General features: G+C 48.1%; 1 protein-coding gene across 1 annotated transcript in view; it reads right to left on the minus strand.

Moving 5' to 3' along the window:
• Eya2 (EYA transcriptional coactivator and phosphatase 2) overlaps positions 1-24,647 on the minus strand; it is a 94,471-nt gene that overhangs the window by 6,363 nt on the left and 63,461 nt on the right. The window contains exons 8-10 of the mRNA XM_028769769.1: positions 10,647-10,736; positions 2,926-2,984; positions 1,056-1,216 (exon numbers count right to left, since the gene is read on the minus strand). Of these exons, the coding sequence (XP_028625602.1) occupies positions 1,056-1,216; positions 2,926-2,984; positions 10,647-10,736 (310 nt within the window). The remainder of the gene's footprint in view (positions 1-1,055; positions 1,217-2,925; positions 2,985-10,646; positions 10,737-24,647) is intronic.

Consider the following 24,647-nt stretch of genomic DNA (forward strand, 5'->3'; position numbering starts at 1 on the left):
CAAAACAAAACAAAACAAAACAAAACAAAACAAAACAAAACAAAACAAAACAAGCCAACTATAACAACTCTCTGCTCACGTGTTTGATGCCTGCTTATCCTCCAGGCTGTCTACTCTAACAGGACAGGGCCAGGAGGACCTGTGGGATACATTGGGCCATCCTGGGTGATAAGGTGGCAGGCACATGCTTGGTGTTGAGGCTGCCTGTGTTGGAGACGGTGGGTTCACTAGGACACAATGCTGCCCTGTGCTAGCCCAGGTCATATTTTTGTAATTAGCTTCAGGTAGCTGCTCCAAGGGACAGCCCTTGGTCCTCAAACTGCACACTCAGCATGGCTTGGAGGGACCAGGCATTCCCTGAGCAGTGTCTTTATGGGTGGTGATGGTGGGGCCAAGAATCTGCATTCTTCTAGGAACAGATGGAGTCTGTCGCCAGAACGGCTTTGGTAGTATTAAGAGGATTCTATGGGGATCCAGTGTTCTGGGACAAGATGTGTCACTCACTGGGTGACATCAAGGCAGCCAGGAGTGGTTGGCAGACATTTGTAACCATGATACTTGGGAAGCCAAGGCAGAAGGACTGCTGTGAGTTCAAGGCTAGCCTGGCTACATAGAGAGGCTGTACCTCAAAAGCCAAACCTGGACTAGAGAGCCTCGTCTGAATCCCCAGTACCATGTAAAGAGCACCAACTCGTGATCACAGTGATGGAGAGGATGAGACAAGAGGGGCCCTGGGCCTTGCTGGCCAGCTAGCCCAGCCTAACAGCAAGCCCAGGTTCAGTGAGAGACCCTGTCTCAAAAAAAAAAAAAAGAGACAGAGAGTAATCAAGGAAGATACTGGACATCAGCCTCCACATGCACACATGTATGCACATGCACACGCCTGCAAGTATGTGTACGAACATGTACATATGTGTATACACACACACACACACACACACACAGAGACCAGGAGCACCCAACTCAATCTTCCATGTTCCTGTCTGCCTGTCTGCCTGTCTGTCGGTTTGTCTGTCTGTCTCGGTCTGTCTGTCCCCCTGTCCCCCATCACTCACCGCCCACATTGTTGCGGTAGGTGTTGTACATCTCCTTCACCCGGCGGTAGCGGAAGGCTAGTTTCCTCATCCAGTCCACACCGCCATGAACGCCTGTGCCCAGGCACAAGCTGGCCCCTGGCGCCGTGCTGTGGAAACCATCAGTGGAGAAGTTGTATGTGCTGGAAGACAGGACAGGTGTGACATTAGTGTGGGGAGACTCAGGTCCCTGGGCCCATGATAGGCCTTGGGGTATCCATGAGTCACTGGATACACTCAGGGTATGTTTCTGGAGAGGGGACTTCAGCTCTCATTAGATTCCTAAGGCTGCAGGCTTGCTGGGGCCAAGTACATGCAAGGGCCAAACAGAGCTTTTGTTTCTGTCTTTGGGCATCAGAATGAACCCCTAGACTCTTTGGGGAACTATCACTGCTTCTGCACACAGTAGCCAAGCCTGAGAAAGCCTCAATGTCTGCCCTGTGGAATTCCAAGTGCCAGTGAACTGCACTTACTGGGGGCCAAAGAGTTCAGAACCTTGAGTCTGACACCTCAGCGTTCCTCTCTCTCTTGTCCTTCATCCAAACAAGACACTCAAGTGTGCTCATTACAACATCCTTGAAGAGGAATAAGTAACCCTTGTAGATTACACTCCTGAAGCCACTCAAGCAGCCACAGGATCTTACAAATGTCAGCATCTATCTTTCTGTAATCAACAGGCATTTCTCTACTATCCTTCATCTCTCAGTTATTGAGTTTTGATCATCTACCTACCTATCTATCTATCTATCCATCCATCCATCCATCCATCCATCCATCCATCCATCTATCTATCTGTCTATCTATCCATCCACCCATCTATCCATCCATCCATCCATCCATCTGTCTGTCTATCTATCCATCCATCTATCCATCCACCTATATATCTTTCTATTTCGCTCTCTATTATCTACCCATCTACCTGTTAATCATCTATTTATCTACCAATAATCAATCATCAATCTATCAATATTCAATCAATTGTTCATTATCTACTTTTCATCCATCACCAACATAACATCTAGCAATCAGCTAATCCATCTACCAGCTATCTATCATCTATCTATCCATCCATGTATCAACTATCAGCCATCTATCACCTATCCATTTACCTTTCAACCCTCAATTAATTAATCCTCAATTAATCTGTCATTTATCCATCTTTCTGTAATTATTCAATCACCATTCAATTATCTCTCTGTATCTAGCTATCTATCATCTATCAGTCATCTACCTATCGCCTATTATTTACCATCTATCCATCTATCTACCTATCTATCCATTTATCCATCCATCCATCTATCCATCCATCCATCCATCCATCCATCCATCCATCCATCATCTATCTACCTACTTACTTACCTGTCTCATGGCAAAGACAATAAAGTGGCCTCTCCTTTGAGTCTTACTCTTTCTCCAAATATCTTTCTTTCCATCAGACTCTGTGCTGAGAATCGGGGGTTGGGGAGATGCGTCAGCCTCACAAGCCTGAGCACCTGAGTTTAGATCCTCGGCACCCATGAAAAATTCAGTGTGTGGAGATGTAGCCTCAGTGTGGGGTGAGGTGCTTTAGAGACAGAGGCAGGAGGATGCCTGTGGCTCGTTGGCCAGCCCATTTAGCTGAAACAGTAAACTCAAGATTTACTGAGAGAGCCCATATCAAAAATAAGTGTGATAGAGACATGTAACATCTGGCACTACACACACATGCACGTCTGCACACACTAAAACAAATAATAAAAAATCCACATTGGCTCATCCTGAAATTCTTTTCTACGGTAAAGACAGGAATCCAGTTTGACCTGCGTGGAAGTCCCCAAGTGGGAGGGGAAACTCCTTGGCCCCAAATCCTTACCTTAAATCCTGGCCATTGTCATCGGATGAGACATCATCCACATGGATTTGGTCACAGTCCTTTGGAAATACGAAAGGACAAGGACGTGTCAGTCAGTCTGCAGTGGAGAGGATAGTTTTATCTGTTTGTTTTTTGTTTTTGTTTTTTTTCTGAGACAGGTTCTAATGTAGCCCAGACCGGCCTTGAACTCGATATGTAATGGAGGATGACTTTGACCTTCTGATCCTCCTGCCTCCACTTCCTGAGTGCTGGATTGCAGGTAAGCGTCACCACCGTTAGTGACAGACCCAGGGTTTCATGCCTCCTAAGCAAGCACTATCAGCTGGGCCACATCCCAGCCTAGTGGCCTTGGTTTTAAGAGTGTGTTTCCTGAGCTGAGGGTGGCTGGGCTCTGGAGCTGGCGTTCGTGGGGGCTGGTCTGGGTTTTGTCACTAAAGGTTAGGACCTCAGCTGAGGAACTGACTGCTTTCTCTTTGGTTCCCATTTGAACAAGCTTGTGGCCACAAGGAGCGGTGTCAGGTGAGTGAGCTTTGCACATGTAAAGGGAATAACTAATGTGCCATTGTGGGGACGCCAAGGCTCCCCAAAGACTCTAGGAAAAGAGTGACCCCGGCCATCAGGTGGGTGCTATTTAACCTTCACAACACAGGGAAGTCTGTCACATCCAGGCATTACCCTCGGCAGGTCACCATCTGCTCCACAAGCCATGAGTACTTGCTCTGTGCCTCAGTTTCCCTTCTGTATCAACAACCACATGCACCCGAGGACGCCATAAAGCAGTATGCATAGAAAGTTCTATGGAGAGAGATGTTCTAGGACAAAGACGTATGTCACTATCCAACTCCTGGACTGGGTTAGTGAGCTCTTTCAGGAGAGACCTTGTAAGTTGCCTGGGGTCACGGCTATGTAGTCCACCCTATGCTGCAAAGTGTGTGTGTGTCCATCTGTGGGTGTGTGTGCACACAAATACACTCACCCATGTAGGTATGTGTGGTGGCCAAAGGCTGGTGTTGGGATAACTCTCTCCTTCTTTTTTTCTTTTAAGAAGAATCAGAACTGGGATTTAATTAATTAACTAACTACTTTTTTATGGGCATCTGTGTTTTGCCTGCATGTATGTCTGTGTGAGGGTGTCAGGTCCCCTGGAGGTGGAGTTACAGAGTGTTGTGATCTTCAATGTGGGTGCTGGGAATGGAATCTGAGTCCCATGGGAGAGCAGCCAGTACTCTAACCACTGAGCCATAGACCCTCCCAAAGTATTTTTGAAACCATTGCCAACATGTAAACCAAGGGGACGTCTTTCTGAGTTCCAGGTACCATGTCATTTGGAACTAAACTTTGGCTGTGCCCTTAGGCCTGGAAGTCCACATTGCAGTCTCTCCTGTGGTGCCATTTGACTTAGTCTCACTGTGTTTACTTGGTGCTCGTGGATATCTGAGTTTGTGAGTTTGAGATTTTGGCTTCCTAGCTGTCCTGCATGAAGTAGGGTCCAGGACCCATCCTGACACCTGAGGAGTTGCATTTGTCTTCTGAGACAGCCTGAGTCGGCCTCTCCTTCACTATGTGGCCAAGGCTGACCCAGAACTATTGCTCATCTTGCCTCCACCATCCAAGTGCTGGGAACGCAGGGCAGGTGTGAGCTACCACGGTCCATTTCTGTGGTGTCAGGGATGGAACCAGGGCTTTGAGCATGCTCTGCCAACCGAGAGGTATCACCAGTACCTAACAGTTTGTATTTACAAGGCAAGGCTGACTTCACTGACTCAGGCTTGGAGAAAATAGAGTGAACACCCTCCATCTACACCCTGCAGACCTGGCACAGGACGTCCTTCTCTTGGGCCAGAGCGCCCTGCAGGGGTCAGACAGCCCCCACCCCAGGGCATCCCTGATGTCAGGGGAAAGGCATGTAAAGAGGCTCTGCTTTTCTCATTTGTGAGGGATTGTCAGGGGCGCTAAACTGTGACAACAGGCGCGATCACATTTCGGACTTCATAAAACACCATGACACTCGCTAGACGCTACCTCATACTCCACCAGCTGACCTGGATCAAGTTACCCTGTGAGCCATCGGCCAGGGCCACCGGACAATGCAGGGGACAGGGAGCCTGACTGGGCTTTTCGGAGGAAGACTGCTGCTCCTAATTTCTGCTGTATTTCCAGGTGTGTGGCACAGTCCTCAAAGCTGTAGGGGAGGCACATTCACATGGATTGTAGGAAAATTCTGGTCTATCTCTGGTCAAAGGACACTAGCCTGGGGAAGGGACTTCAGTGGGACCAATGGTAGAGACAGAGTTCTGATGGGCTCCACACAGGTGAGGTGATATGGGTTAGAGAACTTGTGGAAAGGTCAACCATATGATGCCTGCTTATTGGTGCAGTGGGGAGTGGGGAGGAAGGGCTCCCTACACACACACACACACACACACACACACACACACACTCACACACACACACACACACACATACACACATACCACATATAAACCCACACAGACCACATGCCCCTCCCCTTTCGCCAACTGGAACGGAGGTGATAGAATGGTGGAGTTCCCGTTGAGGGACTCCAACTTCATAGCCTGAAAGACCAGGGCAGGACCTCAAGTTTGCTCACAGAAGGATTCCGAGGCATCTGACATTGTGGAAAAGCGGCTAAGAAGGAGATATTCATTGTGGGATTGTGTGTGTATGTGTGTGTGCATGTGTGTGTGTGTATGTGTGTGTATGTGTGTGTGTATGTGTGTGTATGTGTGTGTGCATGTGTGTATGTGTCTGTATGTGTGTGAATGTGTGTATATGTGTGTGTATGTGTGTGTATATGTGTATATGTGTGTGTGTATATGTGTGTGTGTATGTGTGCATGTGTGCTTGGATGTATGTGTGTGTATGTGTGTATGCGTGTGTGTATGTGTGTGTATGTGTATATGTGTGTGTATGTGTGTGTATGCATGTGTGTATGTGTGTGTGTATGTGTGTATGTGTGTATATGTGTGTACGTGTGTGTGCTTGGATGTGTGTGTGGATGCGCACGTGCACACACACACACGTGTGTGTGTTGACAGCAACCTACTGAATATGTCATATTTTAAAAGAACAGATAAGAGAATCCGAAAGTGAGAAAAGAGCAATCTAGACATTTATACATCTGGCAGGAAACAACAGATCCACAGGGAAGAAGCCGAGGTTGGCCTGGTGGGCAGAGGAGGATTAGCCTTATCTAAACATGTCACCAAATTAATGATAACGTTAATAAAAATTCTGAGAGCCGGGGCTGTAGCCCAGACGGATGTCCTTGTGTAGCGCACACAGCTCTGAGTCCCGTCCCCAGCACCACTGTCACCACGACAACAAAACAAGGGCTGGGATGTGGCTCAGCAGCAGTGTTTGCCTGGCTTACATGAGTTCTAGCTTTGTTCTTTAGTACAGAAAAATAAAACAGTAAAAACAGATAAGGCTGGGGTCTAGCCTGCTGATAGAGTACTTACCTAAAACACACACACACATACAGAGACACAAGCACACACATACACACACATAGATATATACATACACACAGACACACACATATACACATATATACAAAGAGAGAGATACACACATACACACATGTATACATACAGAGACAAACACACAGAAGCACACAGAGAGACACAGAGACATAGACACACAGACACATAGGTACACACATACACACAGACACACACATACACACAGAGAGATACACACACACACAAACACACACATAGACACACATAGACACAAACACAGAGAGATGCAGACATACACACACACAGAGACACAGACATACATACAGACACACACACACACAGACAGATACACAAATAGACACACACAGACAGACACACAGACACACAGAGATACACAAATAGATACACACAGACAGACACACAGACACACAGAGATTCATACACAGAGGTTAAACACATATGCATTGCTTTTAAATAAATGATTGAAAAGTCTCTTCCTGGAAGGAGACAATTGCACTGTGGCAGGGACTCTGCCTAGACCTTTGCATACATTAAGAGAGACTCCATTTTCCCGCCTCACGTGAGAGAAAGTGAAGCAGAGACCGCCAGGGCGTTATGGGATGAATTGTCCTCTTCAGAAAAAACCCATGTCGGCATGTTAGCCTCTAATGCCTGTGAGCGTGTCTTTATTTGGAAATCATCACTGAATCTGAGTCTGATGAGTCCCTAGGTTTGGACCCAGGGGAGACATTTGTCTTTGCCTGTATCACCCTGCAAGAGCCTAATTTGGTTTGATCTGGGAAACTCAGCAGGGCTAGGCAGGTTAGTACTTGGACAGGGGGAAAGCCAATGATTCTGACACAGAGAGCAACATGCACAGAGGAAGAGTGCGCCCAAGATGGGGTGACACACATGCACGCTGAGGCACACCTGAGACCACCGGGAGCCAGCGGCCCGTGTGCCCCTCGACCTTGGCCATCTGCCTCAGCATAGCAGACTGGCTCCCGTAGAGGCTGCAGGGCATGTGAACGGCATCTGGGGGGTTTCTGCCTGGGAGATGGGTCTGTCTCCTTGCTTGCTTCCTCATGGTGTGTTATCTGTCAGCACGGACCTGTGAGTGTTTATTCCGTACTTTGAGTTGGAATTTAATAGGTCATTATGTATTAGTAAATCACCCCAGCGTTGGCCACTGGGAGCCCTTTGGGTTACATCCTGTTCCTTTGACATCATGAATCATTGGATTTTGAGAGCTTCCTTAGTTTCTGGTGATTTAAGTGTCCTCTCCTCTTCAGCAAGTCCTACTGGTGGTTGCTACCACAACCAGCCTTCCTTATTTTCTTTCTTTCCTTCCCTTCCATTCCCTTCTTTCCTTTCTTCTTTTTTTCTCCTTCTTTATTTGAGACAGTACCATTCATTCTGTACCAGCTTCTGGCCTTGAACTCACTATATAGCCCAGGCTGGTCTTACTATGTAGCTTAGGCTGGCCTCACTATATAGCCCAGGCTGGTCTCACTATGTAGTCCAGGTTGACCTCACTATATAGCCCAGGCTGGTCTCACTATGTAGTCCAGGTTGGCCTCACTATATAGCCCAGGCTGGTCTCATTATGCAGTCCAGGCTGGTCTCACTATGCAGCTCAGGCTGATCTCACTATATAGCCTAGGCTAGTCTCACTATGTAGCTCAGAGATGCATTGTTCTTTGCTCTGTGGATGTGATATGACTATCTGTCTTGAATACCTGAGACCCTGAGGTCCCTACAGTGGTGAGCTGTAACCTGGAATTGTGCGCTAAAATTCTCTAGGTTGTTTTTGTCAGAATGTTTCATCACGGCTACAGAAGAGAAGCCAGGATTCCAACTAAATCCCTGGGGTCCGTGACGACCCCTCTGCCATCCTCCTGGTCTCTTCAGAGTTCTCCACCTGACATGATGTGACATATGCACTTGGTTGGGTTGGGGAAGCAGGAGAGTTTCCTGAGGGATTTATTTGTAGAATGCAAACAGGATGCTATTTCCCAAGCCTCTGGGCATAGAGCCTGTCATAGGCGCCTGTCTCCCTCCTGAGTCTGGCTGCAGCCCACCCTGGGGAACTGTTCTTCATGGTCCCACAGGGCTGCTGCTCTCAGCAAGCAGCATGTGCCTACTCCTGGAAGACCTGGTTCCAATCCTGCCAGTTAGACTTTGGGGCACCTGGCATGGGGCACCTGGCATAGGCACCTAGCATGTGGCACCTGGCATAGGCACCTGGCATGGGGCACCTGGCATAGGCACCTGGCATAGACACCTGGCATGGGGCACCTGGCATAGACACCTGGCATGGGGCACCTGGCATGGGGATGCTGTTGAGCAAGGTTTGGAGAATGAGAACAATCTGGAGTCCCTGAGCAGCCCTGGTTGTCTGGTAACTGAGATGGCCCTCTACAAGCTGCAGCCATGATGGTCACTGACTGTGGAGCCTGTGAAAAGCAGGAGGGTAGGAGTCTGAAGGTGTTGCCAGGAGCCCACACAAATCTGGCTGATTGCCGTCTCACCCAGATGGACAGAGTGACTTGTGCCTGCCTGGGCCTTCTATTGCCTGACCACAAAACTGTTCGATGCCCTGGGATCTTCATAGGGGCCTTGGTTGGGGACTATTTCTACCCCACAGCTTGGTCCTCGGGGCTGCTCCAGGTGCAGACGACAGCTTCAGGACAGACAGAAATGTCCTTTCATGTCCAGCTTGATCTAGGTTGCCTTTAGCTTTCACCGTGTTCTGAGTGACTGTGACGACGGCGTATAGTCAGTGGCGCCTGCTCGAGGCCTTCGAACCGTCAGCTCTCCTGGCAAAGTCCATCCTCTTCCCTCTGAGCAGAGCTCTTCACTCATCACGAGGAAGGAGAACTCTTATTTCCCTCCTTGCTTTGTCTGCCGAGACACCTGTCGGTCACCTTTAAACCTGATCATGGCTGTTAGCGTCAGCCTGGGCAAGACTCTTCCCTTTCCTCAGCATTTGTGTCTATAGTTTTGCTCCACTTTATTTAACTTGCTTATTTTTAGAACTTCCTTTCTCTGACGTTACAATTTAGAAATTGTTATTGTGCGTGCGTGTACACACGAATCGGAGGTGAGCGTGTGTGTGTGTGTGTGTGTGTGCCACAGTGTATGGGTCAGGCCAGAGGACACGTCTGCGGATTCCAGCTTTGTCTCCCTTCAGCTTTGTGTGGGTTCTGGGATCAAAATTAGGATGCCCCACACACCTTTAGTTTCTGAGCTATCTCACTGCCCCAAGGAGTTCTCTTTAAATATGTTTTTCATTTGAATCTATTCCCGAGTCTTTCAACATAGACTAAGTCTAAACAAATGAGTTAAGCTGTGTCTGACATTTTCTGCACTTTCTTTTTGCATCTTGCTCAGGGGTCCAAGGGTAAACACAGTAAGTGTATTTTCTTTCTTTCTGTCTTTCTCTCTGTGTCTCTGTGTCTCTGTCTCTCGGTAAAATATGCCCCAGAAGAACATAAATTCTTTTTTTAAAAAAAAGCTTCCATTCGGCCCCACTGCTAAGTATCATTGCCCCAAGAGGATCTGCACTAGTCTGCCTTAATGAACGAATTAAAGTAAAGGCATTCCAGAAGGAAGAGGAAGAGGCCATCAGATTTTTTTTTAAAAACTGGGTTAGCAGAACCACCATCCCCTGTGTCTGGAGCATGGAGAGAGGAGGGCCAGCAAGGTCACTCTGACAAGAGTGTACCCCCCAAAAGGACGCTGACTATAGTTCTGCACTTTCTTAGGAGTCCTGAGTAAGTGATTTGAATCTCTAAGAGAAAAGGGACATCTGGAGGCTGGCTCGATGCTCTTCTAAAACCCCACATTCTGTTCCCAGCACCCACACTAAAATGGGTCACACCAGTGTATGCTCCAGCCTCAGGGGATCCAATCACCTCTACTGGCATGTGCATGCACACACACGCACACACACACACACACACACACACACACACACACACACACACACACAGTATTTAAAGGAAAGGAATCAGGCAGTGGTAGCCCACACCTTTAATCCAGCACTCATTGTATCTCTGAGTTCGAGGCCAGCCTGGTCTACAGAGTGAGTTCCAGGACAGCCAGGGCTACACAGAGAAACCCTGTCTCAAAAAACTTAAAAAGAAAAAAAAAAAAAGGAAAAACTTTCTATCTACCCCCAACTAAACATGAGTAACCCCCCCGCAACTGTGAAATCGAGCATTGCGTGCTGACCTCCAGGTCATTGAAGAACAGGTGCGTGTCAGCAAGGTTGAAGATCATCTCCTCCATCATCAGGCCGATGCGTACTGACGTCGTGGTGTCCTGTGGGAAAGAGAAGGGACAGTTTTCTGCACGTGTGGCCTCTGGGGCTCTGGAAAGCAGCCGGAAGTCCCTGCTCTTCCAGATAGCTCTCAGCTCTTGTGTGGCTAAGAGCATGGCCTGGGACAAACACAGCTTGTCTACACCAGGAGAGAGGACATTATAAAGTGACTTCACTCTGGAGTGATGGCTACAAGCGATCTCTGAGGAACCGTGAGGGGGACGGAAGCAAGCTGGTCAGAGCATACGGTATGAAACAGTTGAATCATGACAGTGTGTCTGTTCCCCACACCCCTATAGACAGCACAGTTGGCTACTGGGATGGTTCATTGTCAGACTCTTTATGGGACTACACCTCTGGGTGTGCCTGTGACAATGTGTCCAGAAAGGTTTGCCTGGTGGGAAGACCCAATTGGGTGTGCACAGCACCATCGCCTGGGCTGGGATCCTAAACCAAATGAAGAAGGAAAGATGGGAAAGGAGCTGGGCAGAGCCTTCATCTGCCTCTGCTCCCCGACTGGGGACCCAAGCTAACCAGTTACCTCAGGCTCTCGCCACCATGACTTCCACCCCATGAGAGACTGCACTTTCAAACCACGGATGGAAATAAATCCTTCCTTTCTTAGGTTGCTTCTGTCAGGGATCTCTCATGTTACAGAAGAAGAAAGTAATTAATATAAGGTTTTGTTCCCAGTCGCCCCTCCCCGAGGGTGATACATTCCAGTGCACAGTGAACATGGCTGCCGGTCTGTTATGTCTGGCTTATGAATGAAGGGCTGCTTGTTTGTTTGTTTGTGTTTTTGTTAAAGATTGATTGATGTATATGAGTGCTCTATCTGCATGTCACCTGCACACCAGAAGACGACATCGGATCCCAGCATAGACGGTTGTGAGCCACCGTGTGGTTGCTAGGAATTGAACTCAGGCCCTCTGGAAGAGCAGAGAGTGATCTTAATTGCTGAGCCATCTCTCCAGCCCAAGTTTTTTTGTTTGTTTGTTTTGTTTTTTCGAGATAGAGTTTCTCTCAAAGACTGCTTGCCTCTGCCTCCCGAGAATGCTGGGATTAAAGGTGTGTGCCACTACCGCCCCTGCTGCTTAGTTTGTGTGTGTGTGTGTTTTTCAGTGTTTTGTTTGGTTCTGAACTGTTCCCACAAGCCCAGGTGGGGAATGCTTGTTCCCTATCTAGTTGTTATTTTGGGAGTTTCTGGAAACTTCAGTGGGCAGGATCTAGCTAGAGGAAGTAGGGCCAAAGTGGGTTTGGCAGTTAACCTTTGTATCCTGTCTTAGATGTGTCTTTGTCCTCCTTCCTTTCCCCCCTCTTTCCCCCCTCTCTCTCTTTGCTTTATGCCCCACCCCTACGAGGTGAACAGCACCCTCCCCAAACTCCTGCTGCTGTGACGTGACGTGACATTCTGTCTGAGGGCGCAGGACCAAGCAACCATGGGCAGAACTCTCTGGAACATGTAAGCAAAGTTAACCTTCTCTTTTTAAAGTTGTTTTTCCAGGTGCTTGGGGTACAGCTAGATAAAAGCTAACAGTGTTTTCAGCCTGTGAACACAGAGATGAATCACCCCTGCACAGAGTGCGAGTCCCGAAAACCTTTAGAAAAAGGACCTGTTGGGCCCTGAGGACTCAGGCGTTGTGTGTGGTACAAGTGATATCTTAAGTCCAGGTGGGAGCTTTAAGAGCCCTGCCGGCTCCCACCCTCTCCACAGCACAGATCTCTTCACAGACCCCAACCTAAGCCCGGGCTCCAATAGAGAGATAGTGAAGTGGAGACTTGCAGGTGACAGTGGATTTGAGTGTGTGAAGGTCAGTTTTTATTGTCAACTAGATACAACCTAGAGTCTCCCGGAAAGAGGGTGCCTCAGTTGAGGCATTGCCTCCATTGGACTGGCCTTTGGCCACATCTGAGAGAGATTGTCTTGATTGGTGGTTGGAATGGAAGGGCCCTGTGCACTGTGAGAGTACCATCCTTAGGAAGTGGGTCCAGGCTATGTAAGAAAGCTTGTTAAGGATGAGCCAGCAATCTAGAGTATCGTTCCTGCCTCTAGGTTTCTGTCCTGACTTCCTTCAGTGAGGGACTGTGACCTGGAAGTATAAACCAAATAAATCCTTTCCTCCTCTACGTTGCCTTTGGTCACTGTGATTACCACATCAACAGAAGCCAGGCTAGAACAAACAAACCTTAAGTGAACAGTGGACCAAGGGGTGGGGAGACGGCTCAGGCAGTAAGGGGTTTGCCGAGCAAGCACAAGGACCTGAGTTTGACCCCTGCGCCTAAATGTATATAAAATGCTCCGTGTGCTGTGCAGACTTACTAATCTCAGTGTTGGGAGGCAGAGACAGGTGGGTCCCTGTGGCTCCCTGCTGGCCAGACTGTTGAGCTCTAGGCCAGTGAGTGAGACCTGTCTCAAACTAAGGTGAACGGTGCTTAGTAATAACAGCTCAAATTGTCCACTGGCCGCCACGTGCACATGCACCCATGACTGTGAGCACCAGCACACACACATACGTGTACACACATGTACAAAGACACACAGACACATAGACACACACACACACACACACACACACAGAGGCACTCTTGCTCTAAAAGTAAATAATTCCAAACACAAACCTCTTTTGACCTTAAAAATAAAACAAACAAACAAACAAAAAAACGAAACAAAACAAAAAGAAAAGCACAAACGCAGGAAACAGAGCTGCTGACCTTGGCTTCACACTCACAGCTGTGGAGAAGCAGGCCACGATACCTCCTCAGGGCTCCAGAGCCTCCCCTTCAGGGTTCCGGCCAGGAGATGGCAGACAGAGACTCTGTAACTGCAGAAGGCAACCGGGACAAACCTCCTGGAGCCTGGCGGGAGTCAGTGTGACCCAGGGAAGGTTGTGGTCATCCAAACCAGAGTGCCGCTGTGCCTCTGAACAGCCGTTATGGAAGGCCTGCAGTGCCATGCACCTGACTATGAGTGTGGCTTTCTCCCGCAGGAGGAGAGAGGACAGCCATCTGGCCCGAAGGGACTGACTCAGTCCAAAACAATCACTGTGTGTTAAACCTGCTTCTCCGAGGGAAGCATTCATGTAGTTCTAAGAGAGCAAATTGCAGACACGAATAAAGCTGAGATTGTGCATGCCTGGCTGATAGAGACAGGATGTGAACAGGAGGTTTGTGCCTGTGACCACAAGGGTGAGAGACAGGACCTTCTTTCTTTTTGTTTTTTGACAGGGCCTCATGTAGCCCAGGCTGCCTCAAACCTACTACATAACCAATGCTAGTCTTGGACCCCTGGTTCTTTTCTTCTGCTTCTCAAGTGCTAGGATTAAAGGCCTTTTGTAATGTCTTTATTCTTTTGGCTCTGGGAGGGAACACAGGGCCTTTGCACATGCTGGGTGAGTGTTCCACCATTGGGCTGTGGCCACAGCCTTGAGAACTAAAATTTTTTATTTTGCATTTTGCAAAATCAGAGATCATGGAGAAGAAGGGAAAAAGAAACTCAGAGATAAACATCTAAATAGTTCAGCACAAGTTGAAAATTGTTTCCTCCTGGCAGAGAGCAAAGGTGGTGGCCAGTGAGGGCTGCTGTTTTTCAAATACTTATCTGTATATAATGTCATGAATTTAAAAGTATATGCAGACTTTTCTTGGGTTAAAACAATTAAGAATAACTGTTAGCACATTCTGAAATACCACTTTGCTTTTTTAAAACAAGGGGGAAAAATCCAAACTCATTATTATGTTTGAATGTGAAAAGTCCCCCACAGGTTCAAGTGTTTGAACATTTGGTACCCAAATGGTAGTGCTGTTTTGGAAGGTTGTAGAACCTGTAGGGGGCGGAGCCTCACTAGAGAATGGGTCAGTAGGGGTGGGTCTTTACATTTGATAGACACTATTTGCTATCTGCATGCTGACCGAGGATGCCATGTGGCCCCCTGCTCTCATGCTTTCCCAGACACCATGGACTGTGTCCCCCCAAACTGTGAGTCAAAGTGGCCCCTTCCATCCCTAAGTTGCTTTTTATAAGGTATTTGGTGAGAACAAGGCCAAAGGGCACCAATAAACTCATGAGCCCGAGAGATGAACCATGCAGAACTGATGGTGAATTGCAAAAGATCAGAACTTTTGTAGTCGTCTGCAGTCTAACTGAGCCAGCATCCAGCTGCAGGAGACGAAGAGAGCGAAACGAAAAATCCAAACCTCATTAGAAAGAAGCCTGTCAGACTTCCTTTCCTTGTATTGATACAAATACTGAAAATTGATTGTCACAGGGGCGGGGAAGATGGCTCACTCAGTAACGCTCCAGCCATGCAAGCACAAGGACCTGAGTCTAGATCCCCAGCACCCAGGAGAAGGCCAGGTGTGGTGGCCCACCTGTAACCCTGGTGCGGGAGGTGGGCCCGCCCGAGACAGGTGAGTTCCTGGGTCTTATTGGCCAGCTGCACACATGTGCATTTCCACACGAACCATATACATGTATATGTGTGTTGTATACATATATACACATATATGCATATACACACATATCCAAATATACATACATACCCTGCCACAGACATACTTGCACATACATACTATTGTTTTAAAGGACAGATAAGCTAAAAGAAAACCAATTCAGGTGTGAGAGTTGGAGAGAAGCTTCCCATGCACCTCCAGGTGCCTGCTGGATGCACCCTGAACACCCTCCACGACACACCAGCCCCCTCTGCTGGCTGGCTTTAGTGGCGCGATCGACAGTGTAATCCAGTCAAATACAACCGAAAGCGAAGCCGCTCCCTCACTACCCTTTCAGATCTACACTGAACCCTGAATTGGCCAACGGTGCACGGAGGGTTGAACAGACCTGGCCCAGAGTCCCAGAACAGTTCTTATCCCTCAGACTCCTGTGGAGGACTCACGCCTTCATCAAAGACGCAGCAAGAGCAGCTGACTGGTGCAGCCAGAGATGCCAGGCCCTTGACCCTTGAAAGGCAGTTACTTCCCTAACCATCGCATGCTCTTCCGATTATAGCAGGGTCCCGTGGTTAACTTGCTAAACAAGCACCATCGTACATGGATGACTTGAAAAACAAAGAGCAATTAAAGCCAGAACGGGGAGACTGGAGAAGAGCTCAGTGTGGAACACGCCCCTGGAAAGGCTCTGTTGGGGCAGGATGGGGAAAATGGAATGCCATTCTTGTCGGCCTAGGATGTTTGCGGGTGGCTGTCTCCCTGAGAAGCTATAAACCAGGCCCAGACTCGGCAGATTTTTCCAGTGAGCCCTAATGTTCTTGGGTTTCTGGAATTAACTTTGATGGCGTCGTGGTGGTCTGTGCATGCCTTGGGTTAAGGGGCTAGAAAGGGATGGTGGGGCTGTCCTTGGGGCAGAGACAGTACTCTGGATCCCCACGAAGCACAAGGACCTAATTTTAATGCTTTTGTGATGAAATTCTTCTAGTTCGAGGAGGCGGTTTTATCCCGTGGGCTAGTCAGACATCAGCCTGGTGGTTGCTACACTATCTTGGAATGTGTGGTTTTATTTCTTGGGTGGAAGAGAGATGGTAAAACTATAAAAAGGGAAAGTCTTTCCTAAAATGAAATCAATCTGATGTGCAATAATCACGAGAGAAGACAAGGGGCGTGGCCTGGAACCACCTGGGCAGCACTCGGTTTCTGGGGCCAGAGAGATGGCTCAGCAGCAGAGGGAGAGCTTGCTGCTCTCCCAGAGGTTTGGTTCCCAGCAGCCATGTCAGATAGCTGACAATCGCCTGTGGCTCTGGCTTCAGGAGATTTGGTGATTTTTTTCTGGCCTCTGAAGGCACCTACACACACCACCCATCCGTCACAACACCTCGGGGAGACCAATCAGGTGGGATGTAACACAGAATGCCAGCCGTCTGCCCTGTCATCCACAGCAGTTTAATTAGGGTGTGTGGATCCTTCTGTGGCATGTCTCAGGCACTGGAACTCACTGAGATCCACCTGCCTCTGCCTTCCGAGTGCTAAGATTAAAGGCATGTACCACCATGTCTAGTTTATAGCCCAGTATTTTTTTTTAAAGCCTTTAACATTTTTTATGTTTTTTTTTTTAAATGTAGGGGTGCTCTGACTCCATGTCTGTCTCCATGTCAGAAGACGGCAGCTTGCTTCTCCAGACAAATCAAGACTCCAAGGCCACACTACTAACAAGAAGCAAAGGCTGGGATTTGAACCCAAGACTGTCCAAATTAAACAAACAAACAAACAAACCCCTAAAACTAAAAACTTCATTCCCTGAGTATGTCTTTGCAGAGCCAATGACATAAAACAAAATACTATTACTGCAATGAAGGCAACGATCACATTTCTTCTGATAAATGCCTATTTTAAGATGGCAGTTGTCTACTTTACTTTTTAAGATTTAAGCTGGGGCCAGCAAAACGGCTTTAGTGGGTAAGGTACTTGCTGTGTTATCCTGGCAACCTGAATTCGATTCTTGGGACCCAAACAAGGATAGAAGGGGAGAATCAACTCTACAGAGTTGTTTTCTGACTGTGTGTATGTGCGCGCATACATATGACACACACACACTCACATAATACACAAAACACACTCACACAGAAACTCCACATGCAACTCTCCCTCTCCCTCTCTCTCTCTCTCTCTCTCTCTCTCTCTCTCACACACACACACACACACACACACACACACACACACACACACACACAGATACACAAACGCAAAGTCATCTGCTAGCGTTCATCTCTTTAAATGTGTTTCTGAAAAATTGCTGGTGGATGGTTAGCAACTTCCATGGTCTGGTTAACGCTTTTCTTTGTGTTTCTGGATACAAGGCCTCTGAATGTACCAGGCAAGCACTCTCCCACTGCGTGTGACCCAGGCCACAGAGGGCACATCAACATGCCTGTCGCTTGTTTGCAAGTGCCTGGAGAGTACATAGTCTGAATATTCTAGTAATATAGTCATGGGGTTTGCCTTAGCTGTGCGTGCGTGCGTGCGAGCGAGTGTTCGTTCGTGCATGTGTATGTGGTATGCATGTGTGATGTGGGTGTACAGGTTGTATGTATACTGTGTGTGTATGTGGTATGTATGTGTGTTGTATGTACACGTACACGTGTGTACTGAGGTGTACAGAGCAGAAGTGGACGCTGCACATTTTCCTTTATCACCCTCCACTTATTTTTGGAAGAGACTCTCTCACTGAATCTGGAGCTCTAGGCTTCAGTCAGGCTGGCTGGTCCTTGAGCCTTGGGGAGCCTCCTGTCTCTACTCTCCCTTTCCCCATTACCCAGCAATACGGTTACGGATGTGCGCAGCCGTGCCTGGCTTTCACGCGGGCACCAAGGATCCCAGCTCAGGTCCCCTTGCTTGCATAGCATGCGCACGCCTCACCGAGCCTCTCTGCCGCCCCCAGCTCAGTGGTTATAGTGTTTCCAGAGGAGGCCTTCTAGGTATCTGCATATCTAATTTCCACCCCTAATGCCGATAGCAACCTCTCCGTTCCACCAAGCGATGACAGCCACAGGCTTCTCCAGACCTGGCCCAACAGGCCCGTAACTCCAGTTTTGAAGACCCAGTCTAAAGGACTCGAGATGAGAAAAGGTGAGGTTCTCAGCCGGCAGCGTTAGCAAACTGACTTTGAATTCCAGGGTTGAAAACACTGAAACGAAGCAAGCTTTCTAACCCAAGCACAAAGTGAACTACATTATAAACAAAACTGAAGAAACAAACAAAAAAAAAACCCAGGGCTGGGACCGGTAGAGGGCCTTTTTAGCTTGCACAAAACAGGAGTTCGATCCCAGTCAGTGCCGTAAACTGGTTACTTGCCGGTAATCCCAGCAGTCAGGAGGTGGAGGCGCAGAAGTTCAAGGTCTGTATCTAGTGAGTTCCGAGCCAGCCTGGGCTACATGAGACCCTGCCCCCACCCCTAATTAAAATCTCCCAATGGCAAAGGCAGGATGTGTCTCTTTTGTGTCTCAAGGAGGAAGTGAGACCCAGTAGTTAGAAGTACCCACACTGAGAACCCTGGGTGCATACTGGGACTGTACTCATATTTTCTGAAGGTGACTTGGGGACAGCTCGCTTAAAACTTCATGTCCCTCATCCTGACCTGAGTAGCCACAGTCTCCATTTCTGAGACATGGGTCAACAGAGGCAGTCTGGTCACAGAGAAAGCCTCTGCTTTTGGGATTGGGCATTCCTGGGCCTCTCTGGCCACACCTATCCTGTAAACTTGATTCTTCCTTCCTCAGATGCCACCTGGAGAAAGGTTTGGGGGCAGAGGGAGGGTGATGGCTTGGCACTGTGCCACCCAGGCCCTCTCCTCTCCTGTCAGGACCCAGACTGCCCCGGAGCCAGGCTTGTGTCTCTGAGTGGTGCTGTCTGGGCTTGTCCACGTTCTGTACAGAAGGTGGGTGTCTCGCCACTCTAGAGCTGGCTCACAGCCCGACGCCTGCGGTCACCTTCCTTTTTCTTCTTTGTCAATTACGCTGCCATCCCCAACTTCAGTATGATATGCAGGATGATATACTATTGCACCTATTTTGGTATGAAGACCCCCCTCTCTTCCTTAAAAAAAAAAAAAAATCCCACCTGCGCACACAAAACCAATTGACGCCATCACGTCATCCAAATCTACCGGGCCTTTGAATATTCCTGCCAAGTAGTTGTTTAGAAGCCGAACAAATAATTACTCTGCCAGGAGGAAGAAAAGTACTAATTAAAGCTATTCATTAAAGCAGCTCGCTTATTCTGTGGGGTTTATCTATCTGAGTGTCAGCCAGAGGTTAGGGGCGGATTAGCACACAGTGGAAGGCTCGGCCAGTTAAACCTCCTCCTTGCGGTTAGCCTTAAATGATAAAGTTGTCATTAAAAGCATGAATTTAATGGTTTTAATTGGGTTTAATTATTTGGAAACTCCTGGAAAACAGATCAGCTTGTTAGAAAAAGAGAAAGAGAAAGAAAAAAAAACTTTTTAAAAGAGAAAGACAAGAAAATGATGGCCGTGAAGAAAAAAAAAAAGAGGTTAATTCATGTGTTTGAACAGCAAAGGGAAACAACACAAACCAAAAGCCTCTCAAACATGCTTCCTTGGCGGTTCCAGAGAACAAGAGAGTGAGAAAAACAGGAAAATATCAACACATGGGTTTATGTATATGAACAAGAACTCCACCAAAGACCATGGGATACATTCTGTCACCGTGACAAGAGCCAACTGAGGACCCGGGGTGGAATCAGCATCAGAAGAAAGAGATGTTCCAGCAAAGGTGGTCCAGCCAGCTCCACTCTCCCGGTGTCCTGTAGCCGCACAGCACATGGATTGTTATTGGTTTTAAGTGGTTTATGTTTAAAGAACACAATGCCTTCTAGACGTGGCAGTTTTCACTCCATCCAAGGCCAGAAATCCAAAGCCAGAAGCACAGAGGAGGCAGCAGACTCCATCTTGTTTGCCCTGGACCCAGAAGCTGTCTCTATTGCAAGTGGGAAAACTTTGAAAGCCTGGCTGAGACCATCACCCTGACATGAGCTGGGTCCAGAATGGTCTAGGATGGAAAGGCATGGATGACAGTGTAGCCTAGTGTATCTAAGATGATTTGAACCCATAGGGATAGTTGGGACCACTCCTGTCTGTCCCAGCACCCCTTGGTTCCTGTTCTTTACAGTAGCCATTCTTCAGATCCCCTTTCACAGACACAGAACTGCACACAGCCAATTGGATGGTTTTTCTTTCTTTAAGACAAGATTTTGCTATGTCCCACTGACCTTCAAACTGGAAGGATAGCTTCTGCCTCAGTCTCCCAAGAGTTAGACTATAGGTATCAGCCCCCACTACTGGTTCCAGTGGCCAGTTTCTAAAAGTTTACTTTTCTGTCCATACATAAAGTTTTATTGAAACACAACTACATGTACAGTTTGTGTACTGTCTTGGGTCATTGTCCCATTACAGCCCATATGTCCAGCAGTTGTGACAGAACCTATGTGGTTCTTGAAATTAAATTATTTTTCTTTTCTCTCTTTCTTTCTTTCTTTCTTTCTTTCCTTTTTTTTCTTTTTTTTTTTGATAGAGGGTCTGGTTGGCCTTGAATTCTAACCTTCCTTGCTTCAGGCCTCGGGTGCTGGGATCACAGGTATTCATTATCACATGTGGTTTAAGACTCAGTTCTGTAAGAAAGCTACCATTCACGTACTTTTTAAGATCTGTCTGCCACAGAACTGACCCCTTCTAAATACTTGTGACGTATTAATGTGCATATTTCAACTGAGAAATCGAGAAGGCACATGGTGGCCAAGCAACCTGTCAGATACAGCTAGGGGATAAGGAAAACCAGAAGAGGGCATCGGATCCCATTACAGATGGTTGTGAGCCACCATGTGGATGCTGGGGATAGAAAGGAGCCCCTTAGCACGGGTACTCAGAGCCTTAACCACTGAGCCATCTTTCCAGTCCACACACGTGTTTTGGAGATCGTAATTCAGGGGCAGCTCCACCACCATTTATTTTCCTCACTGAAGAATAAAACTACATCCCCACAAAACACCGCTTCTCTACCCCACTCTACCCCAGGTCACCACCAGCCACATCCTAGCTCCCTGGACACTCGCTCTGAAGCCACTTAAGGCTCCACCTCTTCTCTTCTTCCACGTTTGCCGCTTTTGCCCCGCGTAACCTGGCTCCATTCCTCTTCATGACCAAATGATATTCCACCAAGTGACCCCGTGATGTCCCCAGAGGGATCCTTTAGCTCTATGTTCCTACTTAGAATAAGGTCCTAGTGGGGGTTTTCCGCCTGAGCTCTGCCTCCCACCATTAGAGGGGCCCCAAAGTTCACACACTCAGAGGAAGTATGGGGAAGCTGGCATGGGGAGGGACAAACCCACTGCAGTGCCAATCACTGGCCACTCATCCAGTCTCACTTCATCACCAGAGGCTCCAGGAATCCTAGCAACCTTTGGACACGCTCAAAACCCCTATTGTTGGAGACTGAAGGGCGTGACGCACAGGTGGGCGCTGGGGGCCCCTCTCAACTAGGAAAGGAAACCCCTGCCATTGTTTCCGTTTCTAGGGTACCCGGACCTTTCTCACCTCGACCACTGAGAGCACAGCCCCTGTATTTAGAGAACAAAAGAACCTCTCACTTCAACCCAGTCAGGTTCCCTTAGGTTTTCATAGGTGAGTAAACCTCTTTCTTCTCCTTTCAGGTCCCCTCCGGCAGGTGGGCAGGGAGCAGGGACAGGGCTTGCAAAGGGAGCAGGCTGCATTTTCTAAGCCTTAACTAGCCTGCTAACCTTCAACCCAGGCCGGGGGCGGAGGCGGGGGCGGGGGGGATTCCACAAGGGGACAGTTTTTCCAAGTAACATCGAGCAGAGCTGTGGCTTCAAAGAAAGACCCTAATGAACGCTTTTCGGATAACCTCTAGCAGTCACCAAACCCTATATTTTCTGTTGGATGGAAGCCTTTAATGGCAAGAAAACGTATAAGCACAGGCCTCAGGCTCCTGCTTGGGGTTAAGCTATTACAAGGGATTAAGATGACAAAGGGTACCGCCCCCTGCCGGAGGCCCCATGACTGTCATTCACGTGTGTGACATGTTTCAAAGCACCTCTGGCTTCTTCCTGGTCCATCCCAAAACAACAGCAGATGCCTTACAGGATGAGCAAAGTGCCTAGGAAAGCTATCGCCCCCACCCAACTCCTAATACAAAAAATAAAATAAAATAAAATAAAAAATGAAAAATAAAACAAAACAAAACAAAAACCAAACCGTGGCCGGAAGCACCAGTCCAAGCTGTTTCTTCATTAGTCATAAGAACCAAATAGCTTTAACTGTCAAAAGTCTGAAGGTGGAGAAAAGATTCTGATGCGAGCTCAACCCCAGTGGGGGAACAAAATCTCCCACTTCCTCAGCAAATCCTTTCTAAATTGTATTCATCTTGACTTAATCCACCTCTGCCAAGCGAATTAGGTAGTATTTATTTTGAGAGTCTACTTTATAGAGTTCTAAGGACTGTGTTTTGCCGGGGCTGGGGCTCCTGAGCCTGTCAGACCTCAGCCTGTAGCAGGCCCGGAGCCCAGCACAGTGTAAATAAACACAGCTGAACGGGAGGAACGCGAAGGTTTTCTCATTAAAGAAATAAAATAAACAGCGGTCCTTAAGCACTTTGCCTGGTGTTTGTTAGAGGATGGAGAGAGCTGGATGTCTGAGAGGCAGCTGTGAGCAGAGGGCTGAGTCTTGAGGTGGGTGGGGGTGGGGATCCAATCCAAGGGCCTCGGGATGGACTAATGTCCAACGGGCCTTCTCATTTGAACCTTAGCATGGGCAAAAGAGTAACATGATCACTTCTATTTCTTAAAATTTCTGTTATGTGTGAGTGTGGTGTATGTGTGTATATTTGTGCATGTGTGTATAGTGTGTGTGATGTATGTATGTGTGTGTGGTGTATGTTTATGTGTGTGTAGTGTATTTGTGTACAATTGTATTTATATATGTGTATGTGCTTGTGTTTATATGTGTGTGTGTGTGTGTGTATAGGCGTGTTCCACCATGTGCTAGGATTACATGCGTGTTACTTCTGGTTTTTTTAATGTGGGTTTTGGGGATTGAACTAAATACCTCCTGCTTGCCAAGCACACATTTTATTGACAGCCGGCTCCTTGGCCCCTGCTTCTCATCTTTATCTGTGATTGATTCTGCTTTCAAAATGGATGCAGCCTGCTGTGCTCCTCCTTCCCTGTTCTACCTCCTAGACTGACCAGACTCTTTCAGATGGATGGCAGCCCTTCTCTCTAGGTTCTCCCCAGTTCCAACCAGACCTCTCTGGGGAGCAGCCAGGGTTTCTTCTGAGAGAGAACTCAGCCTGACTTTTCCTCCCCAAACCCCTGGGGTTCCTGCTTCACAGCAGAAGCTGGTCCCATTGCTGCTGTCCCCCACTCCTGCACCGCTGCAGCCTTACTGGCCTCTTTGCTGGTTTTCATGTTAACCAGGCAGGCTTCTTGGTGTGTGCTTTTCTTCTGGGCATCTGTTTCTCCTCCTCCTCCTCCTCCTCAGGTTGATGTTCAAATGTAGCTTCCTTGAGTCTGTCCCCATGGAACTCTTTGCACTTTCTTTCTTCCTCTGTTGCCCCTCCCTCTTTCTAATAGAGGCTCTGTCTATGAAGCCTAGTCTGGATTCCAACTGGTGATCCTCTTGCCTCAGCCTCCCAACAGTGGGACCACAGATTTGTATCGACATCTCTGGCTTTTCTCTATATTCCTGATTCCTCTCATTTATTGTCTTCTTTCTCTCCCTCAGAGATGTAAGTTTTTCTGGCCTTGGCTCCCAGCAGTATCCCCAGTGCTTGGGATGTGGTTCTGGCCCAGGAGGAGTGGGGCGCTTGCAGAACTGAGCTGCTGTAGTTACTGGGCACACTCAGGGTACCATGGGTGCTGCTGGGCCTTGGGTGTACTGTAACGATAGCAACTGCCTCTCTGTGTGACCCACAGGCTCTGCTGTTCCCGCCCACCGTGACACGGCAGCATGCCCTCCAATCTTTGCTTCCTCTACACAAAGGAGCAAGTTGGAAGTTCTGGACTAAAGGAGCAACTAGCAATGCTGGCTCCTGGCCTCAGTCCTCAAAATCAAACCCACTGATGGGGAGAGAGTTCTGAGGACCCTTGGCTTCCCCACTGTGAGGCCCCTCACCCTGATGACCCACTTAGGAGCTAACCCCTGGCTGGGATGAGGCAGCTGTGACCGTGACTAGCCTCACTACAAGAAGCTACAGAGACAGGTACCAGACACACCCCAGTGATGTCCTGTGGAGCTGAGGACTGCACTACCCTCGTCCAGGTTCTTGCTGCTGAGACTCTAGAGACTCTGAACACCTATTTACTGTCTTATGTCTGATCTAGTCTGGAGAAGGCTGATGAGGAAGCTGGAGAACATACGCTTGCCTTAGAAGATA

Source organism: Grammomys surdaster, unplaced genomic scaffold (assembly GCF_004785775.1).
Source record: "Grammomys surdaster isolate TR1022 unplaced genomic scaffold, NIH_TR_1.0 193, whole genome shotgun sequence".
NCBI lineage: Eukaryota > Metazoa > Chordata > Mammalia > Rodentia > Muridae > Grammomys > Grammomys surdaster.